This window comes from Trachinotus anak, unplaced genomic scaffold, assembly GCF_046630095.1.
Source record: "Trachinotus anak isolate AG129_WGS33_773 ecotype Australia unplaced genomic scaffold, CSIRO_AGI_Tana_v1 ptg000032l, whole genome shotgun sequence".
NCBI classification, from domain to species: domain Eukaryota; kingdom Metazoa; phylum Chordata; class Actinopteri; order Carangiformes; family Carangidae; genus Trachinotus; species Trachinotus anak.
Window position 1 is genome coordinate 16,756,530 of NW_027273883.1, and position 20,458 is coordinate 16,776,987.

The 20,458-nt window shown below is 41.1% G+C and overlaps 1 protein-coding gene across 2 annotated transcripts in view; it reads left to right on the plus strand.

The window, feature by feature from the left end:
- Positions 1-345: 345 nt before the first annotated feature.
- The window catches only part of lars2 (leucyl-tRNA synthetase 2, mitochondrial), a 29,453-nt gene continuing 9,340 nt past the window's right edge, over positions 346-20,458 (plus strand). The window contains exons 1-12 of one of the 2 annotated variants that reach the window (XM_071470060.1): positions 346-404; positions 3,644-3,888; positions 5,336-5,467; positions 9,787-9,878; positions 9,963-10,023; positions 10,140-10,229; positions 10,577-10,720; positions 14,101-14,208; positions 15,928-16,087; positions 16,674-16,778; positions 17,316-17,431; positions 17,586-17,869. In XM_071470060.1, the coding sequence (XP_071326161.1) occupies positions 3,655-3,888; positions 5,336-5,467; positions 9,787-9,878; positions 9,963-10,023; positions 10,140-10,229; positions 10,577-10,720; positions 14,101-14,208; positions 15,928-16,087; positions 16,674-16,778; positions 17,316-17,431; positions 17,586-17,869 (1,526 nt within the window). In that variant the 5' untranslated portion in view covers positions 346-404; positions 3,644-3,654. Of the gene's footprint in view, positions 516-3,643; positions 3,889-5,335; positions 5,468-9,786; positions 9,879-9,962; positions 10,024-10,139; positions 10,230-10,576; positions 10,721-14,100; positions 14,209-15,927; positions 16,088-16,673; positions 16,779-17,315; positions 17,432-17,585; positions 17,870-20,458 lie in introns of both variants that reach the window. The other variant, XM_071470059.1, reaches the window with a different exon arrangement.

The window sequence follows — 20,458 nt, forward strand, 5'->3', positions numbered from 1 at the left end:
GAGCCATCACTCGCTCAAGTCACTAAAATCAACTGTGAAGCTCAGGCAAGCAGACATTTAAACACACACACACACACACATATATTATGGTCTTTAGATTCATGTAAAGACACTCATTAATATGATGCATTCTCTAGGAAATAACCCTAACTTTAACCATCACAACTTAATGCCTAATTCAACACTTACCCAAACCCCAACCTAAACTCAATTCTAGCCTTAACACTAAAACCAAGTCCACACACACATATATATATATTTCTATAGGAATTATAGGAATATCAAAGCACTTAATTTTTTTCTAACCCATGCGGGTTTGTCGTTGTCGCCCTACGACGTGTTGATAAAGTTTATTGAAAGCAAGATGGCGGCGCCTATGGAGGAGTCGTGATCCAGGAAAACAGGTCATTTACAGCGTGTATAAAGGCTGGATGTAATCATTTTAGTATGGATTATTGTTTTTATGTCATTTGGACCATAACGCGGAAACACAGGACCTGGAACTAAAACAGGAGGTATCTTTAAATACATTTTATCTGTCGCTAACAGGCGACTGGTCGGTCTTGTGTGGGCAGACCAGGAGGTTACATTTCTTATGAAAAATAATGCCATGCTTATACGAAGAATATTTTTTAAAATATTGGTACCCTGTAACTAAAGACAGCATGTAGATAATTTATGCAATTTCAAATATTGATAAGTTACATTTGCGTTTCGTTTGATCCTCACTGTGTTTGACTGAAGGGTGATTTCACCTTATACACCTGACACAGACCTGTCATGAAGTCCCCACATAAGACAGTAGCTCTAGGGCTGCAACGATAAGGTAACAATATAATAAGAATTGATGAATGTGAGAACATGTGAAAAATATAAGTTACAAATGTCCAAATGCTTTTTTATAAAAATTCAGATAGTTTTGTCCGACCAACAGCTCAAAACCTCGAGTATATTCATTTTACATGGATTTTTGTCTGACTAACTACTTAAACCATAGTTTATTATCGAAATTGTTTCCACTTCATTTTCTGTCAGTCAACTGATTGATTAATAATTTCGGTTCCGTTATTTATTCACCGTGAACAGATTGTTTGTACTGTGGATATTATGACCAGATGGAGAGAAACATTTAACATCTGTCACACTATCAGAAGAACAGAAATCCTACATCTGTTTAACCACAGAATTGATACTTCATCAATAATATATTATCAATCATGGATGAATTGGACATGAGTCTGGTTCTGGGTACCAAGAGTTTTTGAATTCAGTACCAATATGATACCTAAATTTGTTTTTTATATACATATTTAAATTATACCACTGTTTTTGATTGTTTTACAAAGATATATCTTAAGGTTACATTTTATTTAACAGAATACAACTTCTTAAAGCCAGACTTCAAGAACCTTTTCCAGAAGAAGATAAATTAAAATGAGTGGGTAAAAGAGGGGTAAAATTTTTTAAAAAGGCAAAGAACCTGAGCTGTTAATGTTATAAATCAGTGCTTGAAAAGTTTCTTGGTCTGTACCGAAAAAGTAAAGCAATGCCACAAATCTCCAGATGAAGCCTCATTTCCCTCTGAGCCAGCGTGCTGTTTGCAGAAGTTTTCAGTCACTCTTTACAGGAGACACCCGGACAGATGAGCCCAGTCACCATAGAAACATTTTCTCAGTCTCTCGCCTCAGCCCACTCACTTGCACCATCAGAGATGCACACAACCTTGAGTGCTCGGCTCTCCCAGCCTCAGCCTGAGGGAGGAGCGTTGGCTGCTGCGATGCTTAGGTTATACTAAAAACGCATTCCCACAAGCAGGTGGGTGGTGGAGAGGACGAGAGAGGAGAGAGCACTTTTCGCTGGTTTACACTCATTTGCTTGAACAACCTCAGCGTTATCCCTCAAAGATTTGTCCACCCTCGTCAGTCAATCCTCGAGGCTGGTCAGAGTCTTACTGAATGATGTGGAGGCTGGTAGTTTCTTGCACTTGAGTGATACTCTCTTCATTCAAAAAGTCTTGCTTTCTTAAAGTCTGAACTCAAAAATGTACTTATTGTGGCTAAAAGTGTCTTTCACGGTGCGTCTTTTGATCTGCCCATGAAAATTATTATAAGGATCTACCTTTATGTCCCCACTTCTGCTCTTACTGTTTATGCTATTTCTCTCCTGTAATCGTCTGTTTTCATAACATTATAGAATCACCTTTTCACTGGGTTCTCTGTGGCTTTAAGATAACCAGTCAGAATTTTTGTTTACCTCATTTGCATCATTATCTCAGTCTGGTGTCGGGGCGTGCAGATTATCACTTCTTCCATTCAGCAGCTATAAAGGTCTCGCTGTCTGAGGTCCAGATGCGTCACGGATGTGAAAATATTCTCTTGACAGGTTAGGTTAGCAGCATGTTGTCCTCTGCTACAGACTGTACAGATATCTTAGGTTACCTTGGAAACTGTGTTTATATACATGTCTATGTATCTGTGTGTGTGTGTGTGGTGTGAAGAGGACAAATCTAGGTCAAATGTTTGTTTTTCTTTCTGGCATGCAATTGACTGTTTGACCAACATCATATGAAAGTCTAGCCTAACTGTAGTCTCTATAAAGAAGAGAGTAAAACTAGCCTAAATAAACCATTTTTTTCAAGTTGTTAGTTGTAGGACTGATTAACATTTATCATTTATTATCCAGTAATCTGAATAATCATATGATGCAGTAGTTCACAGCTAGTTACAAAACATAAAGGACATACTCTGGCAGCAGGGACTTCCATCCAGGTTAACGCAAAAAAAAATAAATTAAAACTGCAGGGCAGGTTTGCAGCAGAGAGATGAGTGAACAATTGAAAATCGTTTGATTGAAAATGTCATTCTCACATCTGAGCAGGCAGACGGTGTGATAAGAACAGGCTGTCCAGAGCCTCACTGCGAGGCAGAGCATAATCACATCACGCTGAATAAACCTCTTATTTCACAAAATCAGGCTGTTGTGTGAGTGACGTGGTGCAAAGACACAGACTTTGAAATGGTGGTGGGAGAAAAAAAAAAAAAGATCACACGGAGAGCTGCAGAGCAGAGCCATCAGGACACATGTACTGTAAATTAAATCGCCTGGACGCAGATGTGCTGACTGACTGAGTGAATGAGCGCAATGGCCTTGCTGCATTTGTATGGCACGAGGGCTCTGCATTAAAACTATTGTGAGTTATCATCCCATTGAGACACATTTGTGTGGATAAGATGGTGACCATGGCCATATCTGCCTTGCAGTCAGCAGTGTTGTTGTTGTCCATTTTGTATGTTCACGTTTCACTTGAGCTCTTAACTTGTTCAAGAGTAGTTTTCCTGGTCTCTTAAAGGCTGAAAAGCTATTAAACCCTGTCAAAATGTTGTTAAAGTTTTTGTTTTTACATGTTTTTTGAGATGATAGATATGGCACTGGAACACAGTCAATTTTGGACTACAACAAACAATTATTTTGAAATCCAACAACAATCCAAGACCCAAAGATAGTCAGTTGACAGCGATTCAGAAAAAGAGAAAAACATTTTTCTACCAACTTGCCAACACCACCAGCACGCTGCCCCCCCCCCCCCCACCACCACCACCACCACCTCCGCCTGCTCTGATTCAAGTGTCTGTCTCTGTTTCAGGTGACAGAACCATGCAGGTGTCAGTGAGAAGGCTGGCTCTGTATCCGCTGGCTGTAGCCAGGTCTGGCCGAATCAGGGCTCCTATCCTGAGTCCAGTACCTCGCCTCTTGTCCCCCAGCACCCGCACCCTGTTCAGTGAGACAGGAGTGTGGGAGAGAGACTATCGGACAGAAACCCGACGCAGGGTGGAAGAATGGTGGCAACCACGCATCATGGCGCAGTGGCGGAAGGATGCACTGGAGGAGGTAAGAAGGCCTTTGTTACTATTCACACAGGCCTGCTATATGATCATTAGCATGTTGACATCAGGCCAATGGAGACACACTAATATCTAATCACTAATCTAACAGGTCAAATTACTGTGAGAGTGTTGACCTGTGCAGTAGAGTCCAGGTGTGTGTAAACATCATATCCTGGTTTTAGAAACCAGGATGAGCCCTTAACCAGGTTTTGAGAAACTTAGATCAACTAAGAGTACTTCAAGAGAAAAAAATCGACCGTACATTTGGTCTAAATGTAAAGTCTTCAGACGCCTGGATTTATCTGAAAAACAAGATCAAAACCAAAAGATATTTAGTTTACAATAATGTGAAACAGAGAAAATCAGCTAATGCTCATGTTTGAGAAGCTAAATATTTAGCATTAGTGACAAAAAAAAAAGAATGATTATTTGATTATCAAAATATTAGTCAATGAATTTTCCCTCGATCAGTTAATTAGCTAATTGTTTTAGGTCAACCTGCAGCAGAGGTTAGGCAGCCATGAAAAAAAAAAATCAGAAACGTGAATATTGTTATAATGGGTTCCCATGTTCAATGTAAATGTCACATCCCAAATATGATCTGGATACTAATGTGTGTGTGTAAATGTACAATGTAAGACTTTTAGGTTTTCAGAAATTCTGTCATGTAATGAACAGAAGTGCTGGCCTTTCCCTTTTTGACATCAGTGAAAAGAGTTGACAGCACTGTTGAGTGAAAATGGAAACTGAAGTAAAACCAGGGTTCCGCAGGTGTTCTCTTACCTCGGTGAAAAAATAGAGTGTAGAGAGTCTAAATCTGTTGGACAAATCTATTTATGTATACGTGTGAAAAACCTTTAGCCTTTTTTAAGATTAATTGATTAATAGGTCATTAAGCATCCTGCCAAATGACTGTCCCTGGCTGTTGAAGTTGATCTCAGACCCGGAGATCAGGCTGATTATATATCCTAATGGTCGGAGCGTGCGACTGTCTAGGACAGGCCGACAGTGATTAAGTGCATTCATGACAGCCCTGGTCCTAATTAATTTATTGAAAAATTCATGACTCAGGTTTCCTGTAATCATGTATAGCTGGATGTAACCGGTACTTACTGTGCTGCCATGGTAACTGTTGCGACCGTAAACCATCCATAATCAGTACGGCCAGCGTTCAGATTCTGACACTATAATCAGATGCTGATAGAGCTTCATAACAGTAATACACCAGAAGTCATCAGTGCGCTCGCCCTGCATGTGATGAGTTATTATTTTTTTCCTTATCTCATCACATTTATGTAGTGTCTTTTATATAAGACTCATTCAAAAGAGAAAAAAAAAGTGATAATGGAGAGAAGAACTACACTGTTATATGAGTCTCTAAGCATTCAAGTTTTAAGATCTTTTCCTACAACGTTATCTCTCAGCCCTGTACATTATTTTGTTTCTCTCAGGGTTCCAACAGGAAGAAGTTTTATGTCCTCTCCATGTTTCCGTACCCATCGGGGCGACTGCACATGGGCCACGTGCGAGTGTACACCATCAGTGACACCATCGGTCACTTCCAGAGAATGAGAGGCCATCAGGTATGTCTGCTGTCCGGCCTGAAACAAGCCACATCAAGACACTCTGTGCTGGTGATAAAAGTAAAATAAGCCATCAAAGTTTGTTTTTTAACTTAAGAACTTAGAAAGCAAAGTACACAGGTTATTATTCTGTAAATATACAACAAGTTACTGCTGCTTTCTTCTTTATTATATTTCACATTCCACTTTTTTCCTTGACAGAATATTGATCATGTTACAATAATGTAATATGACATAAAAAAAAAACAACTAAAGGCTGGTTTTAAGAATTTGTTCAAGAATTCACAAACATGGCACAGATCAATGGAATCAATTCCTGACTCATTGTTTATGGATATTGGAAATAAACTAAACTAAATCTAATCACAATATGAAAGCTATATTGAGCCAGTTATGACTATGCTTTTAACTTGTAATATGTGCTTGGGTTTACTTTATTGTTCATTTTCTGCCCCTCACCACAAGTCTGCAGGTTTTTCTGTAGAAAAACTATTGCCTCTCTGTCTCCTCCTGCTCTGCATCATCATATATATTTAACACATTACAAAGAATATCTGTTTACACTCCCTCTCTGATCTGTGATGCTTCATTTTTCTTTGCTCGTCTTCTTCTTACACAGTGTACTGTATATAATAAAGTGTACTAACGATAGCCTTGATGTAAGTTCCATCAGCAGCATAATAATATGTCCTTGTGTCACTATCTTTCAGTTGCACATCCAGAGTTTACACTCTCTCCTGGGAGCATGCAATTAGATTTTTCTCTTTGTTGTACATGCTGTATTGATCATGCTTGTATTGATTTCAAACAATGTACATTTGCATGTCATGCACATTAGTTTAATAGGTTCATTGTTTTACTTGCACTTTTCTAATTGTTCATATTGGTTCATATAGCTGACACTCTGTTGTCCTCATTAACATGCTTTTTCTGCTACACTGACTTAATACTCAAATGTGTCATCCTTTTGTTTTGCTGTGTTTTTGCTGAGATTGAAGGATCCGTGAGCATAGAAATGTTTATGACTCCTTAGACCTATTGAACTTTTTTATACAGAAGTATTGAACATAAAAGCAAGGAAATGTTTTCCTCTTTCTTGTGAGCTGACAATAGGAGAAAATAGAAGATTTTAAACCTGTTGTGATGATCTTGAACCTTCGCATGAGGTCTCCTTTCATGGTTAAAATTAGGTGTAAATAAGGTAAAGGTAAAATCCATACTCTCGATCTCAAGCACTCCAGTGTGTTATTGACTCGACTCTGTTTCAGATCAAAGCGCTGCGATCGATATTCAGCACTCTGTTTGGGTCCAGTAAACGGTGACTGTAGATGAAGCTGTAACCAGCGTGCAGTCACACACACACGCCATCTGACATGACGGGGACCATCCATCCTTGTATTTATCCTGACAAAAAGTTGGTGTGAGATGAAGCTCGCCTTTCTTTCTTTTTCTTTTCCCGGTGGATTTTACACTAGATGGTGCGTAACTTCTCCCTCACCTGCAGAGAGAATCCCTTCTGCGTCTGCCTGGTTTCCCCTGAACAGAAACATGGTTTCACATGACTGGCACCTACTTCCTGCCCAGGAGTTTACTCTCTCTCGGCATCTGTCAGAATGCGAACCTCGTTCTGCTGTTTGCACACAGTCTGCTCTATTCACTAGTTAATTAAGGAGGGTACACTCTGTCGATGGTCTCACCATAAAAGTATTTCATCTGTGAGACACTGAGAAACCTTTTATCATAAAGTTCTTGTTGTTCTACGTATCAATAGATCATCAAGAGTAATGAGAACTCTTCAAATTAAAATTGAAATTTCAGTTCTGGAACTAAAAGCCATTGACATCCATTGTAATGTGATGGAGGCAGAAATCAGACACATTCTTTTGGGCATATATGATGAAAAAATGAATGGCTCAACAAACATTTTGGGAAATGCATTTATTTGCTTTCCTGCCGAAAAGTCGATACCACTCCCGTCTCTAGCATCAGCAGTGTAGTTAGCTTAGCTTATCATAAAGATGGAGACTGGGAAACAGTTAGCCTCTGTCCAAGGGTAACAAAAATCTACCAACCAGCACCTCAAAAATTCATTTAAAACTATGTTTAATTCATCAAAAGAAGCCACTGCACCCAGACAAGAAATTAATCTGACATGCAACCCCACAACAAGCAACAACCACAATGTGATTTTCTTACACTTTGGTTTTTGTATATATTAAACAAACAAGATACAACAGTTTTAGAGGCACCACCTCTTGGCAAGAAAGCAAACGAGCATATTTACATTTACGCTTATTTATTTGGCCGATTCTTTTCTCCAAAGTGATGTACAAAGGAGCCACAGTAAACCAAGCAGGTATTTTGCTAAATGTCAAAGTGTTCCTTTGAACCAAATAATTTTCTTTGTAATATTGACTTGAAATGACCCTTGTAAACAAAAACAAAAAAAAGTTTTGTTACTATCAGTTAGCGCTATAAGAGAGCAGACAAGTGTCGGAGTTGTATTTCAAAGCTGCTACAGATGGAGAGAAGCTTCTAGCTGGAACTGTGTAGGTGGACATTTGCACATAGCTGAGTGGCTCCACATTCACAAAACCAGACTCCCAGCACTTGTGTCCTTCTTGTTGTCAGCGTGAGGAGCCCGGAGCTGTGGAGGGATGTGTCTGTCTTCGGCTGGCGCTGATTTGCTCCACATTACAGCGGACAGATTGTCATAAAATCAGCCTCCACTCACTCCCACGTCTATCTTCCATTGCTTCTTGTCACTCACGCTCTGAAATGTGCTGTAAGTCTCCGTGATAACAAGTCGGATTAGTCTTCACATTTTCTGTGGACATTAGGATAAGTGGAGCTGAGGCTATTAGCGGTGAAAAGATAATGGGCCTCTGTTGCTCTCCTTGAACTTTGAGGATGGAGCTCACTAACGCAGCCTGTCCATCACAGCCGGTCCCTGTAATAGCATCTCTTGAATACTGTCTTGGTTTAATGGGGTATTTACACTGAATAAACAAAATAGTGGTGTATCCATCCTAATGAGGTGCATGTTTTTTTTCTGCTTTGTTATTTACTATCTTTGGCTTGCTCCTCACTCTCAGTGTGCCTGTATTCCTCCTGAGCAGTCACAGTGGTCTACTGCGCTCAGCTCTCTTAGCCTAATACCATCCAGCACTCGGCTTTACAAATGAGGCCCATGCAGTTACCAAGGATACCAATTCGTCTGAAACATCAGACCCGTTAGAGTCCATACAATGATCCTCTCCGGTCCTCGACTCCTTGTCACTCTGCTTCTCCTCTACTTCACTCACGCCTTCCACTCCTGTGCTTTCATCTCGTTTCTCTCTCAGTGAGCAGAAAAACACAGACGAGAAGCTGAAGGGAAAAAGAGATGAGTGAAAGAGACATAGTCTCGAGTCGAAAACGATTCATCTCAAGGAGAGTGTGGGTTACAGGGGGCCAATAAAATAGATGTGGATACAAAGTACAGAGGGATGGAGGGAGAGAGCAGACCTACAGCAGAGAAAATGACAACAGATTTTGATGTTGTTTAGGAAATTATGAGAAAAACAACTTATTAAGTAATTTGCCTCACGCTGGTAAATACAAAGCTGTCACACCCTGATCTTCCTTCCTTCCAGGCTTAACTTTGTTTTCCATTTGCTTTTTATTATATAACAGCTGCTGTTACATGAAAATTGTCTGTCTGCATGTATTAACCACAGTGTGTAATGGAGTTGAGCTTTCAGCAGGGAACAGCACATTAGCAAATACAGGTCAACGTGTGATGTAGAACCCAGCGTTATTTTGCTGAATACATTACCTCTTACAGTAAATATTTTTGATTTAACTGGTATGATTTGCATTAATGCTGCAGTCACACAGCAAATAAAATAAGCAAAGGCCAAACCCTGGAAATGTCAGTCATTCAAAAATGTGTTTTTCTTATTCTTACTTCACTGTCATGTCTGAGCTTCACGTAGCAGAATGATGTGTGAGCAGAGTTTGACACTAGCAGGCTGTTTTCATCCACTGAAGGTGGTGTATGTGATTTACTGACATCACCACTAGTTGGGAAACCAATTGTAACCAGAAGATAATCTCATATATTTTGGATTTTTCAATGAGAGAGAAGCAGATTTGATTATAAGAATTTTTAATAGGATAAATGTTTTTTTTGTGAAGTGTCTTGTTAGGTCTATATCTTTCAACAGTGTGGAGGTGTAAGATTGGACTTGATACATACCCAATCAGTTGTCAAAATTATTGCTGATTAATTTATTGTTGACTCACTAATGATTTCCCCACTAATACTCCATCCACAGGTGCTGAATCCGATGGGTTGGGATGCTTTTGGACTTCCAGCTGAGAACGCAGCCATTGAGAGAGGTCTAGACCCAGAGGAGTGGACTAAAAGGTACATTATATACCACATCTGTTCTTATAAGCGCTCATTGTTTATACATACCCTAATGTGCCCTGTTGTGTCTCCTCTCCTCAGTAATATTAAGTCCATGCGGGAGCAGCTGGACAGCCTCGGCCTTTGCTTCAGCTGGGACCGGGTGAGTAGATACGAGACCTGAGCATCAAACAGAGCGCTGTGCAGCTTTTAGGACTGGGTGACACACTTCTGCATAACACCTCACACTGCAGACCTGACTCTGGCTTTTCCTCACAGGAAGTGACCACTTGTCTTCCAGAGTACTACAGGTGGACACAGCATCTGTTTATCAAGCTCTTCGAAGCAGGACTGGCGTATCAGAAAGAGGTAGGAATGGCCTTTGCACCAAAGTGCTAATCCTGGATTTCTTCTGAAAGGAATAATATGAGTGGTGAAGTTAGAGGTCCCTGACAGTTCCAGAAATGACTGAGGCAGCTGACTTTTGGAAGAAAATGAAATAAATTGCAAAGCTGAAATGAATTGAGAGCTTGGTAGAAGCCCTTTGATTATGTTTAATGAAATGGGACGACATTGAAATAAGCCTTTGGTCTGTCTATTAGCTACTTCCTAAGCTCTCCTTTTTCATTTTAACTGTGTGTGTGTGTGTGTGTGTGTGTGTGTGTGTGTGTGTGTGTGTGTGTGTGTGTGTGTGTGTGTGTGTGTGTGTTTTCCAGGCTGTGGTGAACTGGGACCCTGTTGATCAGACAGTGTTGGCTGATGAGCAGGTGGATGAAAATGGTCGCTCCTGGAGGTCTGGTGCTGTGGTGGAGCAGAAGCTGCTCACACAATGGTTCATCAAGACCACAAACTATGCCAAGGTACAGCTCTGAGGTGTGTGTGTGAGTGAGTGAGTGAGTGAGTGAGTGAGTGAGTGAGTGAGTGAGTGAGTGAGCAAGCGAGCGAGCCCTGTATATGTGTGTAGTATGTGACAAGTGGCGTCTGAATGGCTGGCTAGCGGCGTCATGCGGGCCAAAATGATCAGCGGCCCCCTCTGGTAACAATCATGGCTGACACTTCTGTAGCAGCAGCTGCAGCCCTGCCTCTTCAGTTCTGCAATCAGACCACAGGAGACCTTCATTTGTAGCCTGGCTTCTCCAACCAAGGAGGGAGAGACTGGTGGAGTCAGGGTAATACCATCAGGTGGCCTGGCTGGCTGATGAGAAGCCTCCACCTATTCAGCTCAGAAGTGAACCGGCTTGCTGCAGGTCGGAGTGACCCCCTCTGGACTTAAACGTGAATAATCCACTGGAACGACGGTTCATGCATTATACATGTAGCACATGCATGTGCATTGTTAGAAATGAAGGCCAGCATGTGCAGACACAGAGAGGTCCTTGTGGAGAAAAGTGTGGCTGTAGAAAACTTTTATTAGTTTGGCACAATTGATCAGACCTTTGACTAGAAGACAGTGAACAGACATCCATCATTTAAACTTGACTTTGTCATTTTCTAAGTTGAGAATATTTGGGTACAGTTGTCTAAATGTCTTGTTTCTAGGGCGGAAACTAAAGATTATTTTAACTATCAATTCATCTATTGTATATTTTTTCAATTAACTGTTCGGTCTACAAACTTGGAAAAAGGACAAAATCTTCAGATGTCTTGTTTTAACCAACAGTCTAAAAACCAAACACATTCAGTTTACGGTCATATAAAACAGAGAGAAGCAGCAAATCATTGTCTTTGAGGAGCTAAAACCAGCTCAGAAAATAACTTGAATGAATTCAAAATAGTTTGAAAATTACTTCTCTACCTAATTAATGAACAAATCATCTACTTGTTCCCATCAAAATAATGAGGCAAACTGATGCCATGAGGCAGAGCAATAGCACTGGCAGGTTTTAAGTTTCTGTGAGTCTTTTATAGTGTATTGAAATAAAACAGAAATCAGTGCCTAGGAAGTGTGAAATTAATCTAAAAACTTCTTTTATGTGAGCACTAGTTTATCCTCTGAGGGTTTGTTAATTCCTTTGTCAGTTTTGTCATTTTGATTTAAAAAAAAAAAAAAAAAATGTATTCTGCAGTCAGGCATCACCCAGTTTTAGCCACAGTGCTGAAGTCGCCCATGCTTGTCCATGTCAGAGGTGTGAGTGGAGGTGGAATCAGCCTACGGTGACAATGTGTTCCTGCATGTCTAATTTTCTCTTGATGAACAGAGAAGTGGGAAGGAAGGAAGAGGAAGGTGTTAAGGAAAAGAAGTGAGAAAGACAGATGGAGAGAAAGGAGGGCAGTGTCAAACCGGAGCGGCCCAAATTAAAAAGTGCTGTAATTGGACTGTGATTTCCAGCGTTTCTCTGCTCGCCTGTACACGTGTTCGAGTCCGTTAGACAACATTAACTTCAGACAATATTTCCTCAGCGGTCATCAGTTCAGCTGTCAGGTTGTTCCGCGTTGCACTGACAGAGTTCGCTTATGAACTGTAACCATATTGTTTCGTCCAGGACACAGATGACTACATATTATTACCTAAGATGGATTTTTAGATGTGGAGCTTGCAGGATGCTAAATTACCACGTGGCAGTTGCAGAGTTTTCAATTTCATGCATAATCACGCTTGTTGCACTCAGGCACACATGCCGGCTGCCTGTTACATCGACTGACATCTAAATGATTCACAAACTGAGAGCTCAGTTTATTCTACTACAATAAGACTGTGCAAATATGAGCATGGCTTGTGGAAATGTTTTGTGTCATTTAGGTACATTTACCAAACAAACAACTTGTGACGAGGAGTTTCAATGTGCAGATCCCTGGACCAGCTCAGGAAATGCCTGTACTTGCATTGAGTGACATTTTTGTCAGAAATGTACTTGATGTCTTTCATTCTGTCTCTCTCTCTCTCTCTCTCTCTCTCTCTCACACACACACACACACACACACACACACACACAATCACAATCACAAATCTTGGTTATTGCTATATGATGCTTTTTCTCTCAAGCTTTTCTTGGTTGCCATGGAGACTCCTTCACTTGCTCTACATCTTCCAGTTACCCCTGCCTCTGTGCCAAACTATATTTTCTTCTCCAGTAAAGTAAAAACATTAACTGCCTCTTGCTTTAAAGCCATCATTAATTATCCATCAATACTTTTTCTGTTTGTTTTTTTTTTTTTTCTTCATTGCTGGTGTCATCTTTGTTATTGATGTGTCTCCCCTCAGAGTCTCTCAGTCATGCTGACACAGATTCACTAGGATTTACATTACAGATCAAAAGTTTTTGTTTTTAATTGAAATTTCTGCAGTCAAAGCCCAGTGAATAACCTAAAATTGTACAAATAATGTAAAAAACATTTTTTTCAGTGTTTAAGAAATGTGTTGACTAACAGTTTTCCGAAGCAAACAATTCCTTCACATGCCCCCATCGTCATTGATGACTATCAAACTCTCTGTCTGTACAAAAGATAGTGTTGGAACAAGCTGCGTTACTGCATCCTCTGATGCATGATTAGGACAACACTGTACTACAGGAAGTAGTACAGTACATTGCTCTATGCTTTAATTTCAGAAACACTGAGACATTGAATTATGTAAATAAACAGCTGGAAAAATGGATGACGTGTGCTCAAACTTTTTACCCGTGGTGTGTGCCTCTTCTCTCTCCCACTCTGGACCAAATCCATAGCTGACACATTCTGAGTCATGCTAGTGGTGACTATAGCTGGTGTTTATGTTTGTATTGATATCACGATGATGAGGTACTGCATGCTGAGTGGCACAGTGAGGGGGATTGTGGGTAATAGATTGTGACAGACTGAAAGGGAAATGGAGAGTTTTAACATCTCTGGCTCCAGCCCAGCAGTGACTTTTTAGCCTGAGCCTCGTTGATATGCATAGCTTTCCTTTAATCACGCAGAATAACTGTTGTTGTCGTGTGTGTGAGTGTGGGAGAAAGAGTGTGTGTGCACTTCATAGGCGATTGCTTTGTGATATCAAGGAAAATAGGGCGAGTGGAGGTCAGGATTTTTGAAAATCCCACTTTGTCTGCATAATGTGACCTGGTCGGCACTGCTGCTTTGTCAAAATAAATTGGCTGGGTTTTGAAGGAGTCCACACTGAGCTGGAGTCAATTGCATTATCCTAGACAGCCACGTACTTATGAGGAACTGGTGGCAGCCTCACAAAGAAGTGAGGTGGAAAACTTGCTCTTTTCAAACTTGTACAACAAAGCAAGCTTGAGTCTTTGTCTTCCTCTTCCAGCCTCTCCTGGACGCCCTGGCAGACCTTCCAGAGTGGTATGGTGTCAAAGCCATGCAGGCAAACTGGATTGGAGACTGCACCGGCTGCTACTTCGATTTCAAACTCAAGGTGAATCTCAGCTGCCTTTTCCTCCTGCTCTCTCTTTATTCATTCGTCTTCCTTGCTTTCTTTCAATCTCTTTTTCCACTGAGTGTTTCCCTGTGGTTTCTTCCTCCCAGTCTCTCTTTTTCATCTCGTTCTCCACAAGCGCTGATTGCTTTCTTTATATTTTAGATTCTTAGACGCCTCTGTTTATTTGTATGTTTCTATTAAAAATCATGTACCAAAACAGAAAAATCTTCACTTTGTTCTTCACATTCAGGCAATTTACCCAAACAGATGACGTCACAAATGAGTTCTTATTGAGTTTTGAGAGAGCCGTATTTACAGTTCTTCATGTGTCTGACGTTTCATGCAGAGTGGTAGCAAAAAGCTCATTGAGAGTCTTATGAGCATCCTTATTAATCCACTCGCTTTTAAAAAATGTTGCTCAATTCAGTCGCTTGATTTAAAAAGTCTAAAAAGACTTTTACAAGATGTTACTACAAGATTACATTTGTGTGTCTTTCTGTGTATAAATGGGAGGGGGATTCTCTGTCAGACAGCATGGCTGCTTGTCTTATGTTACATCATCATACATTGTCACGGGAGCTCTTCACTGAATTATCTCCCCAGGGGGCTGAAGATATGTATTAGTATGTCTTTTGTAACATGACCAACAATAATTACCCCAGACCCCCTCGACAACAAGTGTGTCATCTCTAAATAATTATAGGATTAAAGACACTGTTGCCTTATTATGTGTCAAAGAGCTACATACAGCACGTTACACATCTCACAGTCCCAAGATGTTATTTGTTGACTTAGGGCTCCAGCTCACAATGGATCTGTTAATTTGTCAATAATTTCTTATTTATAATTTTAAAAAATCATACCTTGGAGCCCACAATTGATGTCTTAAAACGAGATACAGAGTCATGCAGCCACGCTAGCAGCTATGTGTGGCTGGTTTATCATTCTCTCACAATAATCAGTAGACACAGGAAGTGCCCACGAGGAGAACAGATAAGTAGTCAGGCTCAAGTAGTATTCAACTGCATTTCGTATGTATGGATGTGCTTTGTTTCCATTAAACATAAATCTTACTAGTGCAGTGCTCTGAGCTATATGCTAACATCAGCATGCTAACAGGTTTAGGTGATAAGAATGCTGGCGTGCTGATGTTTAGCAGGTAAAATATTTACCATGTTCAGCATCAAAAACCAAAGTAATTTTGGGCAAATTTGCACTTGTTGATGGTAACAAAGGAAAAGTTACTACAATTCATCATGAGCATGTGTGCCAAGTTTATTGGCAGTCAATCCAAAATTCACTCAAAACCACAAATGTCAACCTCATGTCAGCACTGAAAATTGGCACTGAAAGTCATTAGGGTGGTGGTACAAGAAGTATTCAGTAGCAAAAAGAAAGCCGCTCTGTGAATTTAAGATGGTGAATCTGGCAAATATGTGAGGTTTTTACCTAATAAACTTTTTAAATTAATAAACCATCATTTCTATTGTGTGTCCACCAACTAATTGATGACTGTGTTATTTCACCGCTGGAATGCTTCAGTCCATATTACAAAACCAAAGAGGCTTCTGTGCCTGAAACTGTGAGACATGACATTAAAATAAATAGGTGACAGGCTGAGGAGACAGACAGTTCTCCTCATTAACTCAGCTCCGGTGCAGCTGTTTGCTTATGGACGCTGAGAAATTCCCACATGCTTCTTCTCTAATCTCACAGGTGAACGGGGAGGAGACAGGGGAGACTCTGTCGGCCTACAGCTCCTCCCCAGAGGCGGTGTTCGGAGCGGCCTACCTGGCCATCCTGCCCTCCCACAGACTGCTGCATGGAAGCAGCCCAGTGCGCTCTGGCCTGGAGAAGGCCTTTCAGCCGGGCAGAGGTGAGCTTCTCTCTACACTGGCCCCAGCCTGAGTGTGGGTCGTCTGTCAAGGTGTATGATGATCTCCTGCTTTTTGAGGACTTTTTTTAAAGACACGCATTTAGACTTTATCTTAGCAGCAGCATAATGAATTACTCTTTCAGGGGTGAAGTGGCTCTACACCTGCATGCTGTCAGAACTTGAAAAGGTTATTTGCAAAGGTTATGATCCTTTGCATATTATGTGTGTTCATTATTGAGAAGTGCCTAATTAACAACAGCAGTGCAACAATGAAAAATCAGTCCTCAAATGAAAGAACTATATGTTTTTTTGGCATCTCAATAAACATTTGTAAAGTGTTTATCTACATATATTCCATTTCCATAGCACCTTGATGGATGCATGTTTGGGACTGTACTGTCTGTACTCATGTAAATATTATTTAACCACACTGTCAAGGTATGGCTGCAGTGGTTGTAGTTCACTGAGTGTATGTTAATTGGGATTCCCTTGAGGTTTTCTATCTCAGTGGTTAATGATTGTTGATAATGAGCTAGCAGGGGAAGCAGCGCTGCTTCTCTCATGTCCCCTGTCCTCTGCTCTCCAGACTCCCTCACAGAGGTCACCGCTCACAGCCTGTTCACCGGCCATGAGGTTCCCCTGGTCATCTCACACAAAGAGGCGTTTGATGGCTATCTGGACACTGTGATCGGTGAGTTATTGATGGTGTATGTTTGTGGGTGTGGGTGGGTGGGTTTCACAACCATCCACAAACTAATTACTAAGTATTCTTGCAGCCTATACTCATGTCATTGATAGTATTGACATGAACTATGCAGTCATGTGATTAAGTGAAACCATATAAAAGTCATTATCCCAAAAATGAGGAGCTGTATATAAAGATCAAGCACAGAAAGATGTTTGAAATTTTAACAGACCTTGCATTTGAAAAGGTACTACCCCAATTTTCTTAACATTTAGATAATTCATTCAATGCTGTATGTCTGCATCACACAGTATTATTGTTGCTGTGATGATGTGAAACCAGTGGGTGTTTGTCTCGTAGAGTGTGGAGGTGGAACCCAGGGGACTGTTAACGGTTTAGTAGCATCACAACATGCTTAACATCACCACAGGGTTTTGTTCTCCCTCATGAGATCAGTTATATATATGTGTGTGTGTGTGTGTGTGTGTGTGTGTGTGTGTGCTTGTATGTTCACATTTGTGTTTTTTTTACTGTGTCTGACAGGTATCCCAGACTGTAGTGAGGAGGATCTGTCTGTGGCCAGAGCTCTGAACCTGAGGTGGACGACAGTGCTGAAAAGTGACCAAGATGAGACACAAACTTTGATTAACTCTGATGAGGTTGGCACCAGTGATGATGACCACCCCATCAATAATAGACAAAGGACTCATGATTATTAAACTATGATGAATTGATTAGTCTAGTACACCTACTCTCTTTAAAATGAAGAAAATAATGCTCTTGGCCTCCTTTTTTGTCTCCCTCTTTTTGTAGTTTTCTGGCCTCAGCAGAGAGGAGGCCTTTGACTCCATTACCCAGAAGGCCATAGAGCTCAAGGTCGGTGGCCACCTTACCAGCTCTAAGCTCAGGGACTGGTTGATATCAAGACAGCGGTACTGGGGCACCCCCATCCCTGTGGTGCATTGTGGGTCTTGTGGTCCAGTTGCAGTGCCTGAGGACGAGTTACCAGTTACATTACCAAAGCTGCCGTCTCTCACAGGAAAGGGGGCGTCGCCTCTGGAGGCTGCTCATGACTGGGTCAACTGTAAATGTCCCAGGTAAGAATATTGTGATGCATAAAATTTTTTGTTTTTATGTTTTATTGGAGCATTACAACTAAACTCATCTGTTCACTTCACCTGTATGGTTCTCCTTTAAGTTATCATCAGTGTGTTACATCCCAAGGAAAACCCTGTTTTATTTATGAATCTGTGTCAATTCTCTTTCATTATCATATGAGAATACAACATTTGATTTTTTTTTTTGGGGGAGGGGGTTACACATTTTTTCAGTGGCACTTTTTGCAGTACTTTTTTTGACCACTTGTACTTACTTGTGAAATGTTTGTCGATTTATAATTATTGATGCGCTATAACAGCTAGTTCTGCTTGTCGGCTGCAGCTCAATAGCCGAGAACAAAATAGTGTATTTTTCTTCAAGCTGGAGGTCACCTTGGCTCAAAGTCAACAAAAGTATGAGATGATGATACAACCAGAAGATTTACCAGCCGCAAGCTAATGAACAACAATTAAAGTAGACAGTGCGCTGATCGGTAGTTCAATTCCTTTTGAGAAGACTGTCATGTGTCGGCTTGTCACCTTCCACAGCTGACTACCCTTCAAAATAAATCACTCTGGAATATGAATTATGAAAACACTTTAAATGTAACTACAAGTCTATGCGAGTGTTGCCAAATCCATCAGAGAGACAATCTTCAAGATTAGTCTTAGTTTTCTTTGTGACACACAAGATGAAATGGAAGGGTTGTGAGAGAACTAATAGGACAGCAAAGAAAAAAATGCACTCTGAATTTTTATTTATACTTTTTCATGCCCGTAACAATAACTTAAATCTTTAGTTAGACTGTGAAATTACTCTTTGGTGGATCTGGTCACAGCTCACTGGTATGAGCCAAAAATACTGGGAAGCACTGACTTAAACAGATGATTTTGAAATGCATTTAAAATAGTGACCTCTGTGTTGTCTAATTTTGAGTATTTACATCTCACCAAACATGACCCTAAAATTTGAAACGCCTGGCCCAAGTGAATATGGAAACCCCACAATAATGTCTTTTACTCACATGGATGAAGCCTTTGCTCAGGTGTGGATCTTAGACACCATTTGCACAGTAAGCAAACCATCCTGTTGAAGTGCCCTTTAGCCGGACACTGAGTCACCATCACCTCTGTAAGCACTGTGACCTTAGCAGATCAGCTGCCGCTCTCAGCTATGTGATGTTGTAAATAGGAAGCAGAAAGGGTGGAAGAAGTGTTATTTCTTTTTGGCACAACATAAGCGAATGGGGAAATGATCCTGTCCATTACGGTGTTGGCAGAGTGAGAATTGAATTATGTGTAAACCCTCTCCAGTGACAGCCGCTCCTCCGTACTTCCTGTATTTCCTCAGGAGACCAGCACTGACATAAATGAGCTGGCTGTCATGCAGGCTGAGAGGACTGACAGCTTTACAAGAACACAGAGAGCACTGAGAGCGGGCCTGTGAATTGTGTGATTAATACTTTTGTTCTGACGGGGTTATGTAATGAGTGGCATCTGTGACGGGAGCAGCATGAGATGATGATGACGGAGGTTACATAAACCAGCTGTGCCTCGAGAGACGCACACAAATGCTGCACACGTGCACACACACACACACACACACACACACACGTACGTTTACCTTTTGTAAGTGTAATCTCTCTCACACACACATACACACACGCACACCTCTCACCAGTAAGTCGTCTCAGAGAATGTGTTTGAAAATGTTTCTGACTGCAGAATGCACACTCAGCCGGCGTCTCCAGAGTCCCTCACTCACATGGGAATTCCTCTCTGAATAAGACTAATCACCATCATGGCACCATGTTGATTAAAACAATGGCCCACTCAGTCGCAGATGGCACAAGTCATCAGATTGTGTTCACTCACTTCCACAAAGCTACTATAATTCCTCCCATCAGCGGTGATTGATGGCTATAATCAGAAAGACGCTGTTATCACTCGTCTTCCCATCTCCCCTCTGTTGTTAAGTGTCTGCGAAATTTGTTCTCTTCACTCGTCGACCATGTCCAATTAAAGTTTGAGTGGAACACAGACGTGCAGAGTGATGAGGGATGGGCGACAGAAATGGAGTTTTATCTGTCCTTGAGGAAGTCATTTCCTGTGCGCTCGTCTCGTCTCTGACCCTCCGCACCACTGGAAATTGGCCTGCCAACTGAACCCTGCCTCAGCTTAGCCTGGCAAGGAAGATGTGCATGCACGTGTGTGTTGTTCCATGAATTTGCAGGTAAAGTGCGAGATCACCTAGTTAGCACAGCACACACACACACACATTTGCAGGCAGTGACGCCGACACACAGCAGATGGAGGGCTATTTTCCATGGGAATAGAGCCTTCGTGGAGTGGGCAGCTGCCTCTCTTGCCTCATCTGTTTGAGAGCCTTTTGGCTCTTTCTGGCTCATCCTGCGAACACACACTCACAAACACACACTCATGCGCACAGGTTGCTTCAGATCTAGTCACTTAGTTTAGTTGTTAGGCTCTTTTCATGGTTTCAAGAAGGGCCATCTCCACAGACACACCTGTGTTTGTCATCTGCAGCTGGTATCAGCTGTCTGTCAAATTAGCCTCTGATCCAGCCTC